Source organism: Tetrahymena thermophila, assembly GCF_000189635.1.
Source record: "Tetrahymena thermophila SB210 genomic scaffold scf_8254431, whole genome shotgun sequence".
In the NCBI taxonomy this organism is placed as follows: Eukaryota; Ciliophora; class Oligohymenophorea; order Hymenostomatida; family Tetrahymenidae; genus Tetrahymena; species Tetrahymena thermophila.
Genome location: NW_002476212.1, coordinates 970,777 through 987,832, shown reverse-complemented (window position 1 = coordinate 987,832; position 17,056 = coordinate 970,777). Strand labels below are relative to the sequence as shown.

Below are 17,056 nucleotides of genomic sequence, written 5' to 3'. Positions count from 1 at the left end.
TAAGAGTAAAAAAAGTTAAAAAATCTAAAGTTTTTTTTAATTTATGATTGAAAATCGCTTTTGCATGGAGCTAATCAAATTTAATAGTCTTTCTTAAAGTAATATCTTCATTAATTATTGAGTTAAATTCTATTTACATTCTTCTTCTCCTTTTATGTTAGCATTAAAATTAATATAAGAGTCCTCCTGACTAAGTTCTTTCAGTAATTAATTTTCATTCTTCATTTATACAGTAATTTTTTAATTATTAACAAACAATCAAACAAAAAGAAAAAAGCAATTAACTAACTAACTACTAATTAATTAATTATCTCTAGTTTATTTTTATTCACAAATTAAATTAATAGTAGTTACCTCAAAACTCATCTCTTTAAACTAAATTTTATTTTTTAAAACTCCAAAAGAGTAAGTGACTATTATTTAGCATTTAAATAAATTAACTTTAACTTAGTTAAATAAATATAAATTATTTTAATTCCAAAGTATCTAGTTAAATTTTTATTTATTTATTTATGATTTTAAATTAAAATGAATAGGTTTTATTTCATATCATTTCTTACTTGTTAGAAAGTTAATATTTGTAAAAACCAATTCTATCAATCTACCTAGTCATTATTTATACAAATTACTTTACATATTTATTTAAATTACATACATACCAATATCATAAAAAAACTTTTGAGTCTATGATAAAACTTGAAAAACTAAAAAATATTTTCTTTGAAACAAATATTTTAATATTTTTGAACCATATTTTTATTTAAAAACATATTTATAAAACTGATAATAATCAAGAACTAAGTTAGTTTGTTAATAAATAAATAAACAAATATTAAAAAGTAATACTTACAAATTAGAGGTCTTCTCTATTTAAACAATTTTTAATTAATTTAAGCAAATTTTGAAATGAAAAAAAAAAGCATTTACAATAGTAATATTTGTTTATTTATTAAGTATGGTTTTGTTTTTTTTTTTCAACTTTTATAATATTGAATTATATAATCTAATATAAATTTGCAGATTATTGATAAAAATATATAACTGCAGCAAGAGTCATAGATTGAATCTTTTTTAATTCATTTTTCTGGCATATTTCTACTAAACAATTTACTAAAATTACTGTTTTATAAATAAGAATTTAACAATTCATATTGAAAACTTCTTAAAGTTCTCATAAGAAATTCCATTTTTGTCACCATTACTCATTCTTTCATAAATTTCTTAAATATCTTTTTCATTTATATTTTCGTCTTTATAATTCTACATCAAGACTCTAAACTCTAAATATTTATAAAAACAAATGATTTTTTCTGCTATGCTAGTATATAAAAAAGATAAATTGTTGAAAAAGTATAACCTTCCTTATTAAGATAATTTTTATCTTGTTTTGAGTGTCTTCTAAATATTTTTTATAAGAATCTATCATTAGTTTCTTCATTCATATATTTCTCAATTGAATCCTTTTTAATTGAAGTAAAGAATACAAATTTAAAATATACTTTGTTTTTAAATTACCATAGCAGAGCAGAATTATTACTCTGTGATTTCTTCCTTATTATTGACTGTATGAGATTTAAATGCTTTTTCTATCAAGTCTTTAAATGCTTTTTTTGCTTCTCCGGTAACATCATTTGGATAGAAAAGATTGCTAACCATTTCTGAAATCAAACTAATTTTAATGCCTATCGAATCTGATTGTCTGAATTCAAACGCCAGTATTCTGAATATCTAATTAATTGATTTAAAAATTCCCTATTTACATTTTCATCCACTAAAATTTATAAAAGCTTACTTCTTTATTTGACATTTTTTTATATTGCTTTTCACCTTTTTTGTTGTCCTTTAGCAAAATATATTTTACATAAATACCAACTCAAAAAAGAAACAAAAGTAAGTGATAATTATACCATTTGTGTCTTTAAACTACTCTGCTATAATATAAATATTCAATTATTTCCTAAAATGTAGCTAGGTTTTGATAGCTTTTAATGTTAATCTTATTTATCTGATTCTGCCTAAATTAATCGAAATGAATAATTTTCAAATTATTATATACTTTTTTGATAGTGTAGCTAGATATTATAAAATAATAATAAATAATATTTTGTTTCAAAACAAATGCTTCTTTCTCTAAAATGCAAATCAAATTAAACATGTTATTTATTTTAAATATTTAAAATAATTTAATCCTTTTTTTATTTTTAAAAAATCTTATTTGCTAATTCTAGCTAAAAATTTTTAAGAAAGCGCATCAATAAAGCTAGCTAATCAAAATTAATTAAATAGAATTTGCAATTTAAATATTTCTCACCTTAAGATATTTTTTATAATTATTTTGAAAAATTCTAAAATCACTAAAAAAAATTTATAAATTAAATCAATTTATTTATTGTTGACTGACTATCTTGAATGTCTCTCAAAAAGATTTTACTTCTGGTTTTTTTAAGCTAGGGGTATGGAATAAAATAGCTATTGTTTTTTGAGTAAATTTTCAGTTTTCCTATTAGTTAAGAAGAAACAATCCATAATGGGATATATAAGCCTTAAATGTAAACTCGTAGATTTCTTGAGAGCTAAAAAAAAGTATTTTCATAAGTTTAAGAGCGAATATTAATTTATTTAATTTTTTAAAAAGCACTTTAGATTTTATAATTATACTGGTAATCGCTTTTTACAATCTAACTCCAGTAACTTCAATTATAGCGGTCTAGATCCTGTTACAGGTTACAAAATAAACTGTATAAACGGCTCTTACAATACAACTACTTAAAGATGTTTATGCAACAGTGGATATAAAAGTAGTGGATAGGTAATTTTTTATAAACAAGCATTTAATAATATATTATTATAATTATTTATTTAGATAAACAACGGTATTCTTTAGATGTGTGACCAATAAATGACTAGCTCTGACACTCCTGTTGACTATTCAAATTAAACCTAAGTCTAATAGCTTACATAATAGTTTATTAACTCCAATACATCAACATTTCTTGGTTTACCTTTAGTAAAACTTTATTATAATTTTATATTGAAAAATAAATTTATTTATAAATAAATAAATATTTTAAAGTTTTCATGGATCCTCATAGGAGTTTTCCTATTTATTACTATCTTTATAATAGCTGTATGTGTTATAAGAAAAAGGAGATAAAAGCAAAAAGAAAAGCAACATAAAAAGGATAGCCACAATTCTTGTCATAGTCATAGACACCATAAAAGCTTAAAAAAATATCATAGCCATCACAGAAGAAGCCATTCTAATTGAATTATAAAAAAATATAATCATAAAATCTATTTTTTTATTTTCATTCATATACTGTACATAATCTTGATTTTTTGCTAAAATATACTAAATAAAAAAATTTCGATAATAGTTTAACTAAATTATTTAAACATATAAAAAAAAATGAAAATTTTAGTTGAGTTAATAAAAATTACGGAAAATATTTTATAAATAATTTTTTGATTTTGTATAAAAATTCTTGAATACTTTTGACAATTTATTTTATGCATAATAATATGTAAATTTTATTACAAAAATCTGTAATTTTATTTGATTAAAATATATCAATTGAGAGGAGCACCCATTTGAGTGACAATAGATTTTGCTGTATGTCTTTTATCAGGTGAAGCATTTGTAGCATTAATAAATTCAATATTATTCTTCAAACTATTAACTGAGTTTTAGCATGCAAGATACTCTTATTAAGCAATTTAGTTTTATATATCAATTTCTCTATCTAATTATTGCTTAGTTGGTGAGCGCTATACTATCTTACAAGCACTTGGTGATTTGTTAGGAGTTAAGAACTTGATATGTGCGTTAGAATCTTACTTAATTTAAACAGAGCGATCAGGAGTTTGATAGTAACCCAATCCACCTGCTCCACTGAAGGATGGTACACTCAAATTTGTGCTATTAACTAGTCCGCTTTAGCTTTGAGAAAGATAATTTACATACTATGAAGGCTATTAGTGTAATGACTATTATTACTTATTAGGATTGAAAGAAGTATTTAAATTACTATCATAAGGGACATATTAGCTACTTACTAAAGTACTGTTTCCAAACTTTTAAGGCTCAACAATTTACTGTTTAATAAAATTTATTGATTTATTTTTATGATATTTATATTAAATTAATAGTAGAAAAACTAAATTTTAATGAATGAATGAATAAATAAATTATTTCATATCTGCTTTGTTGTATGTATTTTTTTCAGTGAAAATAAAAATTAATTAAATCGCTTTTCTACTTATCAAATAAATTATGATTAAAAAACCATTTTATAATGTAATCATAGCGTAGAATGCAAAATTAAAAAATTAAGCTTACAGGTTGCTAAATCTGGGATTGTTATTGTTGCTAAGATTATCTTAGAGCTGCACTTCTCTTGACTGACTCAATAACATCTTGAATATTTGAAGTATCAGAAATATATTGGCTCTGTAAAGGATTTGATACATTACCATAGTTTAATGTAGTTGTATAGGTATTAGTTTGAGCAGGTGATTGATAAACGATAGAAGTAAGGAATTATTAGTTCGATTAACCATGAATAGGTTCTGATTAATTAATAGGTGGATGTTATACATATTATGATTAGTTGTTTGATCTTGTAATGAATTAGCTCACTGATTAAGTAAATTGTTATTAAGGAGGAGAACTGCTAGAACTAGAATATCTGGGGTCAACAACATTGGAAAAATGGCTATTATTCATTTCTATTAGGCTTATACTTTTTTACTAATAAATTTTATAAGATGGATTAAATTTATGTTTGTCTTGATGTACTTTATTTGTTGCTCTTTTGAGAACTAAAGCTATTTTTATTGCTTGAATATTTGTTTAATATTTAATAAAATTTTTATGTAAAAAAGAAATACATTGAAATTTATTGATCTTTGTAATATCAAATAATCACACACATCACAAACTGAATAAATATTAATTTTTTATTTATTTCAAAATAAAACAAGAAAAAAAGCTGTCTGAAAAGGCAAATGTTATAATAATAGTTGTTTACATAATCTTCATAAAAATTCAAAAGAAATTGTTAGCATATAAACAAATAAAGAAAGAAAGAAATAAATAATCTTTCAGGATCATTATTTATGAATTAAATTTTCTTGTTTAAGAAAAAATAATCTATTTGCATTTATCAGTAGATAGATATTCTTCGAAATCTTAATGAAGACAAAAAAACAAATAAATAAATCATGCTTGAATCAGATAGATTAGTTTCTAGATATTCCTAATTATTTTGTTTTTGAATTTAATAATGTTTGAAAATTTTAAAGGCATTTTTCATGTTCTTAAATAAATTAGGACTTATTTATTCTATTTTAAAACACAACAGTTTCTTATTTAAATAATTTTTAAAATTGAAATTATGTTCATGATTTTTTATATCTTATAAATAATAAATTTTAATTTTTGATCAACTTTGATATTTTTATTGGTTGCTTGCTTTCTTGCATAATGTATGTATCTGTTATTTACATCCTAATTTGATTAAATTACCCATTTAATTTTAATTAAAATTTTATATATTAATTGTCAGTCAATATTTTTCTAAGAAAATAATATTATTTTAGCTTAATCTACTAATAAACTAAAGAAATTAATTTAATTGCTAATAAATTTAATTAAAATTATCTATTTTTCATTGTTAAAGGTAAGTAAAAAAATATAAAATAACAAAATAAATATTTTAGATTACATTAATTCTAATCTAATTAAATATAATTTAAATATTTTCAAAAAACTATTTTAAATAAATAATATTAATTAATTAAAATAAAATTATTAAAAGGATAATTATAATAAAGAAATTTAATATATAAATATAAAGCTGATAATACAATACACCTATTTATATTGATTAGCAAACAAAAAACAAATATCTTAATAATGAAGTTAAAATATTCATTTAATATTTTTTGTTCAAATTATCATTACTAAAAATTTAATACCACTATTGAGGTGTAAATCGATTCAAATTTATTAATTAAAATTGATTTTTTATAATATCTACTATATTTAACTGGAAAATTTTTTGTTTTTAAGATTCTATTTAGAATAAAAAAAATATTAATATATAAAGTAATCTATTTTAATTGATCATCTTAAAAAATTTTTTTTGCAAAAGTTTTACATTTTTTATAAAAACTTGGTTTTGGGGTTATTTTCTAAATTTTTAAATGCATTGAAGCTTTTTTTTTCTACTATATATTTAACAAAATTTTAATTTAAAAATTTAATGATATTATTTTTTGTAGCAATTTAGTAATTAAAATTAAATAATTGTGTTTCAAGAAAAAATGTTTTAATTTTGGATATTTCTGTTTGATTTTAAAAAGTATAACTCATAGTTGAAATTTTAAAAGTAAATTAATTATTAGTCACTCACCCAACAAAATTATATAAAAAATACAGCAACCTTAAAATGCTTTAAAATGGTTTAAAAAGGACATATTAATTAATTGCTTAAATGATAAAAAAATATTTATATATTCATAATTTTTTTAATCTCATTTTTTTTTTTGATTTTGCTTTGAACTCCATTAACAAACAATATTATTTAGATAATAAACATGCTTTTGACTATAATAATATTCAATTTTAATTCATATTTGATAATACTAATTTTATAAAATCTTCTATTTTAAATTCAGTTTAGCTTTCTCCTCCAAGTTCTTTTATCATTTCTTCAGCTTCATCTTCAGTGAATGGCTCTTTCCCTTTCATTACAAGATGCTTCAAAACATTTACAAACATAGTAGGTTTTTCTTTCTCCCATACTTTAAATGCTTCATATAATTCTTCTTCTGGATCACAATCATCCTATCTACTTGCCATCATACTTAAAAAATCTGGAAATTCTACTTTTCCTTTTCCTAAAGGGTCTACTTCTGATGCCATTTCTTCTAAATCCTATTCTGTTGGGTTTTTATTTAGAGATCTCACAAGTAACCCTAAATCTCTAATATCAATAATACCATCACCATCTTTATCAAAAAGAGAAAATGCTTCTTTATATTCTGCAATTTATTCTTTTGTTGGTTCTCTAGATATAGCACCATTATCACCCATTTTAATAGTAGTTAATTATATTTTATAAGTAAATTTTTAAATTTAAATGCTAAATCCTTTATTTGTTGTTCTAATATTAAAATAATAAATAGATAGATAAATAAATAAATAATATTTGATTTTGTTAGATATTATTTGATGTAAATAAATAACTAGCGTATTTGATTATCTTTTTTTAAATGTAAATAAATATATCAGCTAGTTGAACCATAATATATTTCTTTAAAATAATATATTTTTAAAAAATGAGGGTTATTTTATTATTTATACCTTTTAAAACAATTAAATCCTTTAAAAATATTAGCTTTATTATAAAATTATTGTATGGATCTTTATGAAATTATTTTTAAAATTAAGAAATTTGTTTGTTTATTACATCTAATTAAAAATAAATTATTTTATTAAAAGCAATGTTGCTAATTAACATTATTAAAAGTTTTAATGTAAAGAAACAAAAATTAGTTTTTACATATTTAAATATTGTTTACATAAATGAAACAACTTACTATTTATTAGTTATTTATCTTTTAAAAATTTAGAAGGGATTATTATTTAAGCTATTGAACTGTTAAAAATAACACAAACATTATTTATTTATCAGTTTAATACTCTAAATAGCAATATTGTAAAAGATCTGACTAAATATTTAGTAATTATTTTAGAAAATATTTCTAGAAGTCATTAATATTTAAACTAAAGAATTTGTTAAAAATCATACAAAATCATTTATTTATTTTTTAGTTTGTTAAAAACATTTTTCAAAAAAGTTAATTAGAAATAGATAAAAAATAAATTTTGCTATTACAATTAATTATAACTTTAAAAATAATAAAGATACAAATTTTTTTAATATTGATCTAATTAAATTTCATAAATAAATAAATAAATAAAAATCTAAAAATAGCAAATATATAATCTTTTTTATTCTGATAATTCATATTTTAAATTTGATAAATAAATTACAATTTTACATATTTGAGAGTAAGAAAGTGAAAAGAATTTCTATTTTTTAACAGCTAATTAAAATATATTAAAATTATATAAAATGCATATATTAGTATAGAATAGATAAAATTATTTGCTTGATATTAGTAAACAAATTATGTAATTATAATTTTTATCTTTGAAATGAAGGACACTAAAATTTTGACAGAAAGATTGAAGATTTTTTAGGGATATATAAAACAGGATAAAGAAAACAAATAGAAAGTAATTAAGGTTGTATCTAAGTATGCAATAATTAATTTATTAATATCATATGAAAACAGAATATTATTTTGCGCTATCTTATATCATAAATTACTTAAAATAAATAAAAGTAAATCTCCAATATTTTTTTGTTTGCTTGTTTTATTAATTGATTGCTTGCTTGCTTGCTTTTTTGTTTGTTTGATAAATAGAATTACGAAATCAACCTAACAAATAAATAAATAAATTAATTAATAATTTATTGATTGTATGCTTGTTAATCAAAGAGTAAAAAATAATTAAAGAATTCTTATTTTTGATATATAAAAAATTAAAAATTATATATAACGCTATTAGCTATTTTTTCAAAGAGAAAGAATTGATTGATTGAATCAAGAATTAAGTTATTATTTATTAGTCCTTTTAGATTTAGATTTATATATAGTCAGCCAATTTTCAATTCAAAACCAAATTAAGAAAGACTTGATTGATTGTTCTTGCTAATTAATCCTTTAGACATGTAGTAAATGTAGCAGCCAGAAGAAAATCTATAGCCTATTTAGATATACCAAGATATTTTGGGTAATTCTTTTGAAAAGATCAAAAAGAATCTTCCTAAAAAATATCTTGGAGTCAAAGACCTAGTTCAGAAAATGCAAAGTAAATAGTTTTTGAGCAATTTGTTGAAAAAATGTAGCACTGTGGATGCTTAAAATTATAAATGAGGAAACATAAATTTTGCTCTTAAATGTTTATTATTTGAATTAAATTGATATTTTGTAATATAAAAGACCATGTGATGTAAGACCCTGCTCATAAATTGGATGCAAACAGATATTTCATCATTTATAAACTAGCAATCAATACCAAATAACCAAAGTTGATAGAAGTTTCTTTAAAAGCAATTCAAGTAGATAAAAACACTCATTTTATTTAATCAGCATTAATTATATTTTCTATTTTACCATGTTTAATCTTAGAGTTTAAACAAAAAATATCACCAAAAAGTATCTAAATAAGTTTAAGTTAGCTCATATCATTTTCAAAAAATACACTACTTATTCGTAATAATTTGAGTAGATGTAAATAATAGTTTGAAGGTGTGTACCTAACTGACTAACTCAATAAAGCTTATGAAAATATTTTGCAAAAAACAAGTTGATACTTATTAAGTTTAATTAGTTGATAAATAAATGATTATTGCAAAACGAAATTGATTTGAAAAACTTAAATAAAACAATAGAAAAATCAGAAAATAATATTTCAGATATTTTAATTAAATATAAAACATATTATTTTATTAAAAGCAACTAATTAGCTATAATTTCTTGAACGGTAATTGTCCAGATTACACTTTAGAAGTTAATTTAGAGGAGTTTAAAGATCTCCATGACCCTTTCCCTCTCAGAGATTAGCTAAATACGAGAAAATTAATATCTACAATAATGGATATGATGGTTTCTCTTACGAATGAAAAGGATGAAAATCATTAAATGTTAGTTATTAAGATATTTGTCCTATTAGCAACTCACATTCATACAGAAATGCATGGAATTCATATATCAGCTGCTATCCAAACAATCATCATATATTACTCTCGTAATATTTATTTATTTACTTGTAAAAATCTCAGCATATATGCTTGCTTGCTTACTTTCTTACTTACTTACTTAATTACTATCTAAGTCACTAAAATATTATGACAATATTTTCAAAACATTTACTTCTTTCTAAAATTTTTTCTAATTAATTTTCTCTTTCCCTTTTAATTTTTTCAAAAAAAATTAATAGTTTTTGAATAGCTTAAAAAGCAAATTATATAAAAAATAAAATAATTTTTATTAAAAATAGAAACTAGAAATAGTCAAGTAGAGAAACTTGCTAAATAAGCACTTTAGCAGATCATAAATTATAATTATTAGAAACTTTCCTTAATAGAAGGAGAAAAAATCAAAAAATAGTTGTTTGGTAATGGTTTTTTTATAGGAAATGCATAGCAATTGTAATAGCAAAGAGAAAGAGGGAGAACAACTTAGGATTAAAGTGTTATTTAAAAAGAAAGATCTCCTTCTCCTAACCAAACAAATATGACAAAATAATTAATATCTATTAGAGGTGATACAACTCTAATGCAGCAGAATCAATTAAATTAAAAAGAGTTATCGCCAATTAACAATATCCTCAAATCATAAGAAGATGCTTAAGATGCAGATATGAGTGGATATTTTGATGGTGTAAACAGCTTTTCTAAAAATCAAAACTTTATGTTTTAAGGAATTAGAAAGAATAATGATAAAAATTAGCCTACTTTTGATACAATTTGTCTAGATACTCTCATCAATATAGTAGACGATGTTTGCATTTATGAAGCAAGGAAAGATGCTATAGTTGAAAAAATTAACCAAGATGAAAATATTCCAAGCGATTAGAAGTAAAATTACATATAGGTAGAATTATAAAATATTCCAACAAGAGTTGTGCCTACACAACTTGATCCTAATGATCCATAATATTATAGAGTACTACCCATTAACTCAGACCAATTAGTAAATGAAAACGATTAACCTGCTGGATTATTTGGTTGGTGCTCAAAATGTAGAAATACTGCAAATTATTATTGTAAAGATCTTCGTGTACCTGTATGCTCTATTGAGTGCAAAATTAGCTACTAATAAATGAATGAAGCAGTAAATAAAAGATTCTATGATTATTAAAAGAACTCCAAAATAGCATTTGAAGATTGTCTATCAATTCTTCAATCTCTTTCATATCTCTTAATAGCTCCTTCAGAATAAGTGTAATTTATTCAATAATTAAATGAATCAATTAATAAATTTTTAATTTACTTTAGAGATAAAATAATAAATTTATCCAAATTTTATTTTCACATAAAAATAAATATTTAATTTATTTAAAAGTTTTTTAAATAATAAATATTTAAATTGAACATAAATTTCTAAATAAATTTCTTAAATTTTAAGTGAAATTTATATCAAATAAAGGTAAATTTGAATCTAAAATTAAAAAATTTTTTTAAAGATTCTAATTTTTTAATAAAAAATTAAACTATATAAATTTAATAATATAAAAAAATATTGGATTTAATTTAAATTTAAATAAATAGGCTAGGTATATCTACATCTTCATTAGAAAATGCTAAAAGTAGTGTAAGACTTAAAGTGATTACATTGGAAATGATTTATGCAATTTTCGATTTAAGAGATTCAACTTTTTTTAGAAAAGAGCAAGCAATAAAAGTTATTAAGGAAAAGCTATTTGATGGAATATTAAAATGTTGTTTAAACAATGAAAAGAGCATCTTTTCTCTTTCATTTGGTATTTTCCTGTAGCTTCTTATTTACCATAAGGAAGAATTTAAAAATGAAATATCTATATTCATTAATGAAATTTTCTTACAGCTACTTGAAAGCCCTAACTCTAGTTCAAACCACCGCCATTTAGCTTTATAGGTTCTTAACAAAGCCTTTTAAAAGACAAGGGTTGTTTTAGATTTTTATGTCAACTATGATTGTTCGTTTAACTAAGTTTAACTTGTTGATAGAATTGTCTCTATTTTAAGTAATTAATTTACTAAACTTACTCTATTTTTATATATAATTTTGTTTTAATTTACTTTAAATTTAAAAGGTAAAATCGCAACTGGATTGTATTCAAGACCAGAATTTTAAATGATGATTTAGCCAAATTAGGAATTGTTACTTAGACAGTATGCTGTCGAAACATTAGCCCTTATGATGAGATCAATATATGAATATTTTGATAACTACACTTAATAATAAGATAGCTAAAACTAGAATTAAATTAATGGATAAAGTAAAAATGATGTGCTTAATGGAGGTAAAAATTTAGATGAGACAACAATTATGCAAATAGAGGAAAACAGAGAAATTATAAAAATAGATTTAAATGACCATTAAAATTAGTAAATTAAATAAATTTCAACATTTTTTCTAATCTAAATCATTTATTTTATTTAAAAAAAGGATCGAAAAAGAACATATAATTAAAATAGAAACTCAAAGAGCTATTCAAAAGTTTAATAAAAAGCCAAGTCTAGGTATAAAGCATTTGATTTAAACAGGTATTATTCAGCCAGATGATGCAGTAGGAATAGCTAAATTTTTAATCGAAAACCCTTCAATTAGTAAAGATCAAATTGGTGAATACATAGGTGGACACCATGAGTTGAATATAAATGTTCTGAGTGAGTTTACTGACCTAATTAACTTTTAAGATCGTAGGATTGATGTTGCTATGAGACAATATTTAGAAACTTTTACTTTACCTGGAGAAGTAAGGCTTAAATACACATTTTCATACATATATAAATAAATAAATACATTTTTTGTTAAAAGGCATAAATTGTTGATAGAATTCTTCAGAAATTCGGTGATAAATTTTAGAGAGATAATCCTTAAACTTTTTAGAGTGCAGGAGGTGCTTATACTCTTTCTTTCTTGCTTATCATGCTTCAGACAGATATGTACAATCCTTAGGTAAAAGATAAGATGAAGTTGGAAGATTTTATAAAAATAGCTAAGAATATAGAAGGTGAACATTTCGAAACTGACTATTTAACAGAGCTATACAGAAGTATATAAAAAGAGCCTTTAGCTCTTCACGAAAAAGCAAAGACTGTAAAGAATTTATAAGATTCTATCTCCACTACTATGAGAAAAAAACAAGACTTGTTCCTTTAAGAGACTTAAAAAATGATCGAGAAAGGAAAAAATTTGATTTCTGAGAAAAATAAACTTTCGAGCAAATTTATTAAAGCTAATTCTATGTATTACATAGGCCCTCTAGTTGAAACAATAGGACCTAAGATTTTAAGTGCTTTTAAGCATGCATTAGAAAACTGTGATGATGATAAGACAGTCAGATTTTCATTGGAAGGCTTCAATAGCACTATTTTGCTGAGCTGCCATTTTAATTTAGAATAAGAAAGAAACTCATTTGTAGAAGCTCTTTGCTAACAGTCAAACCTCGAAAACTTCCCAAATAGTTTTAAGAAAAAAAATTACTCAGTTATTAAGCAAGTATTGCATTTATCTTAAAAAATTGGAAACAGTCTGCATCAATCATGGTTGCCGATTTTAACTTTAATCAGCAAGTAAAAAAATAAATTGGTCTTTGATTTATATGTTATCATTTTTATTTAATTTTAAAAGGTTGAATGAAAATAGGCTTATATAAAACGGAGCAGATAAAAGACCCAGTGGTAGTGGTAGGAGACCAAGGTAAATTAAATTGATTCAACAATAATTTTTTATTTTTAGATATTTTGATAATTTTTATGAATCTCTTTTCTAAAATTATATAGCAGCTTAGTCCTTACTGATTCAGAGTGGAGTCTTTAGCAAAGCTATGTAGAGAGCGATTACATAGATAGAATATATGCTAAAAGCACACAACTTGATGGAGAGAGTATTTAAGACTTTATTACTGCTCTTTGTCAAGTTTCTAAAGATGAGCTAACTAGTAAAAGTTAAACTCCTCGTATTTTTTCTTTGTAGAAAATAGTAGAAATTGCTGAATTAAACATGGATAGAGTTGTTATTGTCTGGAATAGAATATGGGCAATTATTAGAGACCATTTTGCAGAGGCTGGATGTCACTAGAACCCTTAGATTGCTATTTTAGCAGTTGATAGTCTGAAACAGCTCTCATAAAAATTTTTTATTAAGGAAGAGAGATTCAATCAATAATTCTAAAGAGATTTCTTAAAACCTTTCGAAATTATTTTTTAAAATGTCCCAATCTAAAACTTATTCATTAAAGATTTTATCCTAGACTGCTTTAAAAATTTTCTTGGAAATAAGACTATATATAAAAAAATCAAATCTGGCTGGAGAATTATATTTAATATTCTCGGATTTGCTTTGCTAGAAGAATCTGACGAGCTCTCTCGCAATGCTTATAACGTATTATTTTATTTGTGTTTTCATTTTAATTCTAATTTAAAAAAACAAAAGCAATTAATCTAAATTATCTAGATTATAAAAGGAATTATGGAGGAAAATCTGGACACGATACATGATGTCTTTGTTGATTTGGTGCAATGCCTCAATAAGTTGAGTAAAAAGAGATAAGAGGATTTAGCATTAGCCTCTATTGAGCTAGTTTAGAAATGCTTGTACTACTTAGCTGATAAATCTCATGTAGTTCCTAAGTCAAAATTATCATTTTCTTCCCTTCAATCTTAATCATCCGATCCTAATATTAATTCATAAACAGGTGAGCATTCTAATACTCACCAAACTAATAAAAAATCAAACGAAAGTAATTAATTAATAGTTTAAAATATTCTTTTAATTTTTTCAATTAATTTTTTTTTAGGCTACTGGGTTCCTCTACTTGGTGTTTTATCAAACTTATGCGGAGACCATAGACCAGAAATTTAAGAAAAAAGTATGGAGTCATTATTCAACATCCTTACAGAATACGGTTACACTTTTTCAATAGAATTTTGGAAGATGATATTCTAAGGAGTATTGAGACCCTTATTCGATGAAATTTAATTTACCTTCCAAACAAAATCACAAAAGTAATTGAATAACACTCAAAATAATAGAAAGTTTAACTGGCTCAAATAATCTTGTAATAAGGCATTCCATCATATCACAAACTTGCTCTTTGATTATTATGATGAATTGCAATCACTTGTGATTGAGTTTATCAAGACTTATGAAAATTGCATAAACAATACAAATGAATAGCTGATAAAGTAATCTGTAACAGCTGCCAAAAATACAATCATTTAACTAGGTCCTAAATTTAAATCAGAAGATTGGGATATGATAATTGGATTTTTTGAAAGAATGATCAGATTAACTACTCCTTAAAAGGTATTGAATTATTTACAAACAAGATACCATTTTAATTATTTTTCTTTAAAAATAATAAGCTTTTGAGCATTAATTCAGACGAAAATGGATAAAAGATAGCTTAAGATGTCAAAGGAAAGAGGAAAGAATCTCTCATGTATTTTTATGTAAAACAAATTATTTTCTTTTTTGGTTGTAAATTAATTTTATTTATTTATTTATTTTTTATAAAGAATTAAAAAATTAACTTTGATGATGCAAACGCTTAATCAAAAGCATAGCTTTTACTGATTAAGGTTATCTAAGATGTTATAAATTCCTTTTAAGATAAACTATCTTCAAATTAACTTGATAATCTCTGCAACATCCTAGACAAATCCTATCTTTTTGCTATTGAATTTAACTCTCAAATATTTTTGAGATACTGCTTATGGAAGACAGGTAATATATTTGATTAATTTAAAAAAGAATGAGTAAATAAATTGTTTATTAATTAATTAAAAGGATTTAATCCTGAGTTAAAGCAATTACCAGGAATACTAAGATAGGAGAGATAAGCTTAGGCAATGAGTTTGTACATCAAATATACACATTATAGAAAATAAATGAAGTCAGGATCTTGCTTTAATTATAATGACCTAATAGAGTAAGAATATAAAAAAAATTACAATACTAAAAATATTTTATCATATCAAATAGTAAATTAGTGGAATACATGACACTCTTCTTAAAAAAGCACAAAGATTTACTTAAGATTATTGAAAGTGAAAGAGAAAAAAGAAATACAGATGAAAGGAGCTATTATGATAGCTATGAAAGATTGGATGTTCCAGATTTAAACGAAGAAACTATCGATCTTGTTGTGCACAAAATAAAACTCACCGAAGTAGAGAGAGATGTTAACAATCATCGCACTATGATATCAGAGACCGTTCTTCCTATTTTAGAAAAAATTGATTTGTCACATGTAAGTTACAACATATTTTACTTATTTATTTATGAGTATATAAAATTATTTATTATCAACCAACAGATGAAAGAAAGAGTAAAAGAAATATACTGTATTCTTATAGATATGACTTAATATAGCTAAAATAGAAGCTTTAGTTAGATGGTTTGCTAGCTTTGCAAAAATTGTAGTAGATGCTAGAATTTAGATGAAGATCTAGATATCTTTATAAGAAAAATATTAAAAAAGCTATTTAAGTTTATTTGCGACAATCCTTTACCTGCTTAAGCTCCAGTAGCTTAGGTTGTTTTAGAATAAAGTGCTTTGCTAAAATCAGTAAATTAAAATCCTATAATTATTGCTAATTAGGAGAATGATAATGATAAACAGTTGAATAACCAATAAATTACTAATTAGAAATCAATTAATTCAGACTATGTAAAAATAACAAATAGCTCCTCTTCGATACCTGAAGTAACAAATGAAATAAATGCTGAAATTGATGAAGTATAAAATGAAAATGACAAATAAAAAGTAAATATAATAAGGAGTGAGTAACATTATCAAGACGATTCAGATAACTAGCTAAAAATTGAAAAAAATTTAATTAAATAAGTTGCAGGAGATTATGATGAAGATGATTTAAATGGATCAGGAAATAAAAATTTAAATTAAAATAATTAAATAAATATTAACAGCAATGATAATAGTAAGTCCAACAGTGAAAACAATATAGATCAAAACTAGTAAAGCAAATGAAAAGATTATATTGATAGATTAAATAAATAAATAATTAATTGATGCAAATTTAAGAGTATTTAATCAAAAAACCTTCTTTATTTATAAATATGAATTCAATCTAATCTATCTAATAGCAACTAGAAATTTTCTTTTTTAATAAGGTATGTCTATCTGCATGTGTTTATGCAAACACACACACACACACAAAAACAAACAAACAAACAATTAATG

The 17,056-nt window shown here is 22.9% G+C and overlaps 5 protein-coding genes across 5 annotated transcripts; 2 read left to right on the top strand and 3 right to left on the bottom strand. All coding sequences in view use genetic code 6, as the record gives it.

Annotated features, from left to right (window-relative positions):
• Window positions 1–1,146: 1,146 nt before the first annotated feature.
• Window positions 1,147–1,910, bottom strand: TTHERM_00569460 (hypothetical protein; the record flags this gene model as incomplete). Its single annotated transcript, XM_001027650.3, has 5 exons — window positions 1,147–1,280; window positions 1,358–1,460; window positions 1,516–1,728; window positions 1,793–1,840; window positions 1,908–1,910. The coding sequence occupies 5 exons, from the start codon at window positions 1,908–1,910 to the stop codon at window positions 1,147–1,149; spliced, it is 501 nt and encodes a 166-aa protein (XP_001027650.2).
• Window positions 1,911–2,409: 499 nt separating this feature from the next.
• TTHERM_00569470 (transmembrane protein, putative) lies at window positions 2,410–3,268 on the top strand (the record flags this gene model as incomplete). Its single annotated transcript, XM_001027651.2, has 4 exons — window positions 2,410–2,583; window positions 2,636–2,809; window positions 2,864–3,007; window positions 3,074–3,268. 4 exons carry the CDS (start codon window positions 2,410–2,412, stop codon window positions 3,266–3,268), a joined length of 687 nt encoding a protein of 228 aa, XP_001027651.2.
• Window positions 3,269–3,570: 302 nt separating this feature from the next.
• TTHERM_00569480 (hypothetical protein) lies at window positions 3,571–4,849 on the bottom strand (the record flags this gene model as incomplete). The annotated part of the gene is made up of 3 exons (XM_001027652.2): window positions 4,799–4,849; window positions 4,340–4,750; window positions 3,571–4,095 (listed from the first exon to the last, which is right to left on the bottom strand). The coding sequence occupies exons 2-3, from the start codon at window positions 4,724–4,726 to the stop codon at window positions 3,571–3,573; spliced, it is 912 nt and encodes a 303-aa protein (XP_001027652.1). The 5' UTR covers window positions 4,727–4,750; window positions 4,799–4,849.
• Window positions 4,850–6,622: 1,773 nt separating this feature from the next.
• On the bottom strand, window positions 6,623–7,099 carry TTHERM_00569490 (EF-hand protein; the record flags this gene model as incomplete). The annotated part of the gene is made up of 1 exon (XM_001027653.1): window positions 6,623–7,099. One exon carries the CDS (start codon window positions 7,097–7,099, stop codon window positions 6,623–6,625), a length of 477 nt encoding a protein of 158 aa, XP_001027653.1.
• Window positions 7,100–8,805: 1,706 nt separating this feature from the next.
• TTHERM_00569500 (guanine nucleotide exchange factor) lies at window positions 8,806–16,843 on the top strand (the record flags this gene model as incomplete). The annotated part of the gene is made up of 17 exons (XM_001027654.3): window positions 8,806–8,947; window positions 9,079–9,197; window positions 9,595–9,886; window positions 10,139–11,084; window positions 11,412–11,866; window positions 11,936–12,230; window positions 12,292–12,601; window positions 12,664–13,421; window positions 13,480–13,548; window positions 13,632–14,232; window positions 14,305–14,590; window positions 14,648–15,156; window positions 15,216–15,302; window positions 15,369–15,576; window positions 15,640–15,781; window positions 15,835–16,102; window positions 16,169–16,843. The coding sequence occupies 17 exons, from the start codon at window positions 8,806–8,808 to the stop codon at window positions 16,841–16,843; spliced, it is 6,162 nt and encodes a 2,053-aa protein (XP_001027654.2).
• Window positions 16,844–17,056: the final 213 nt, after the last annotated feature.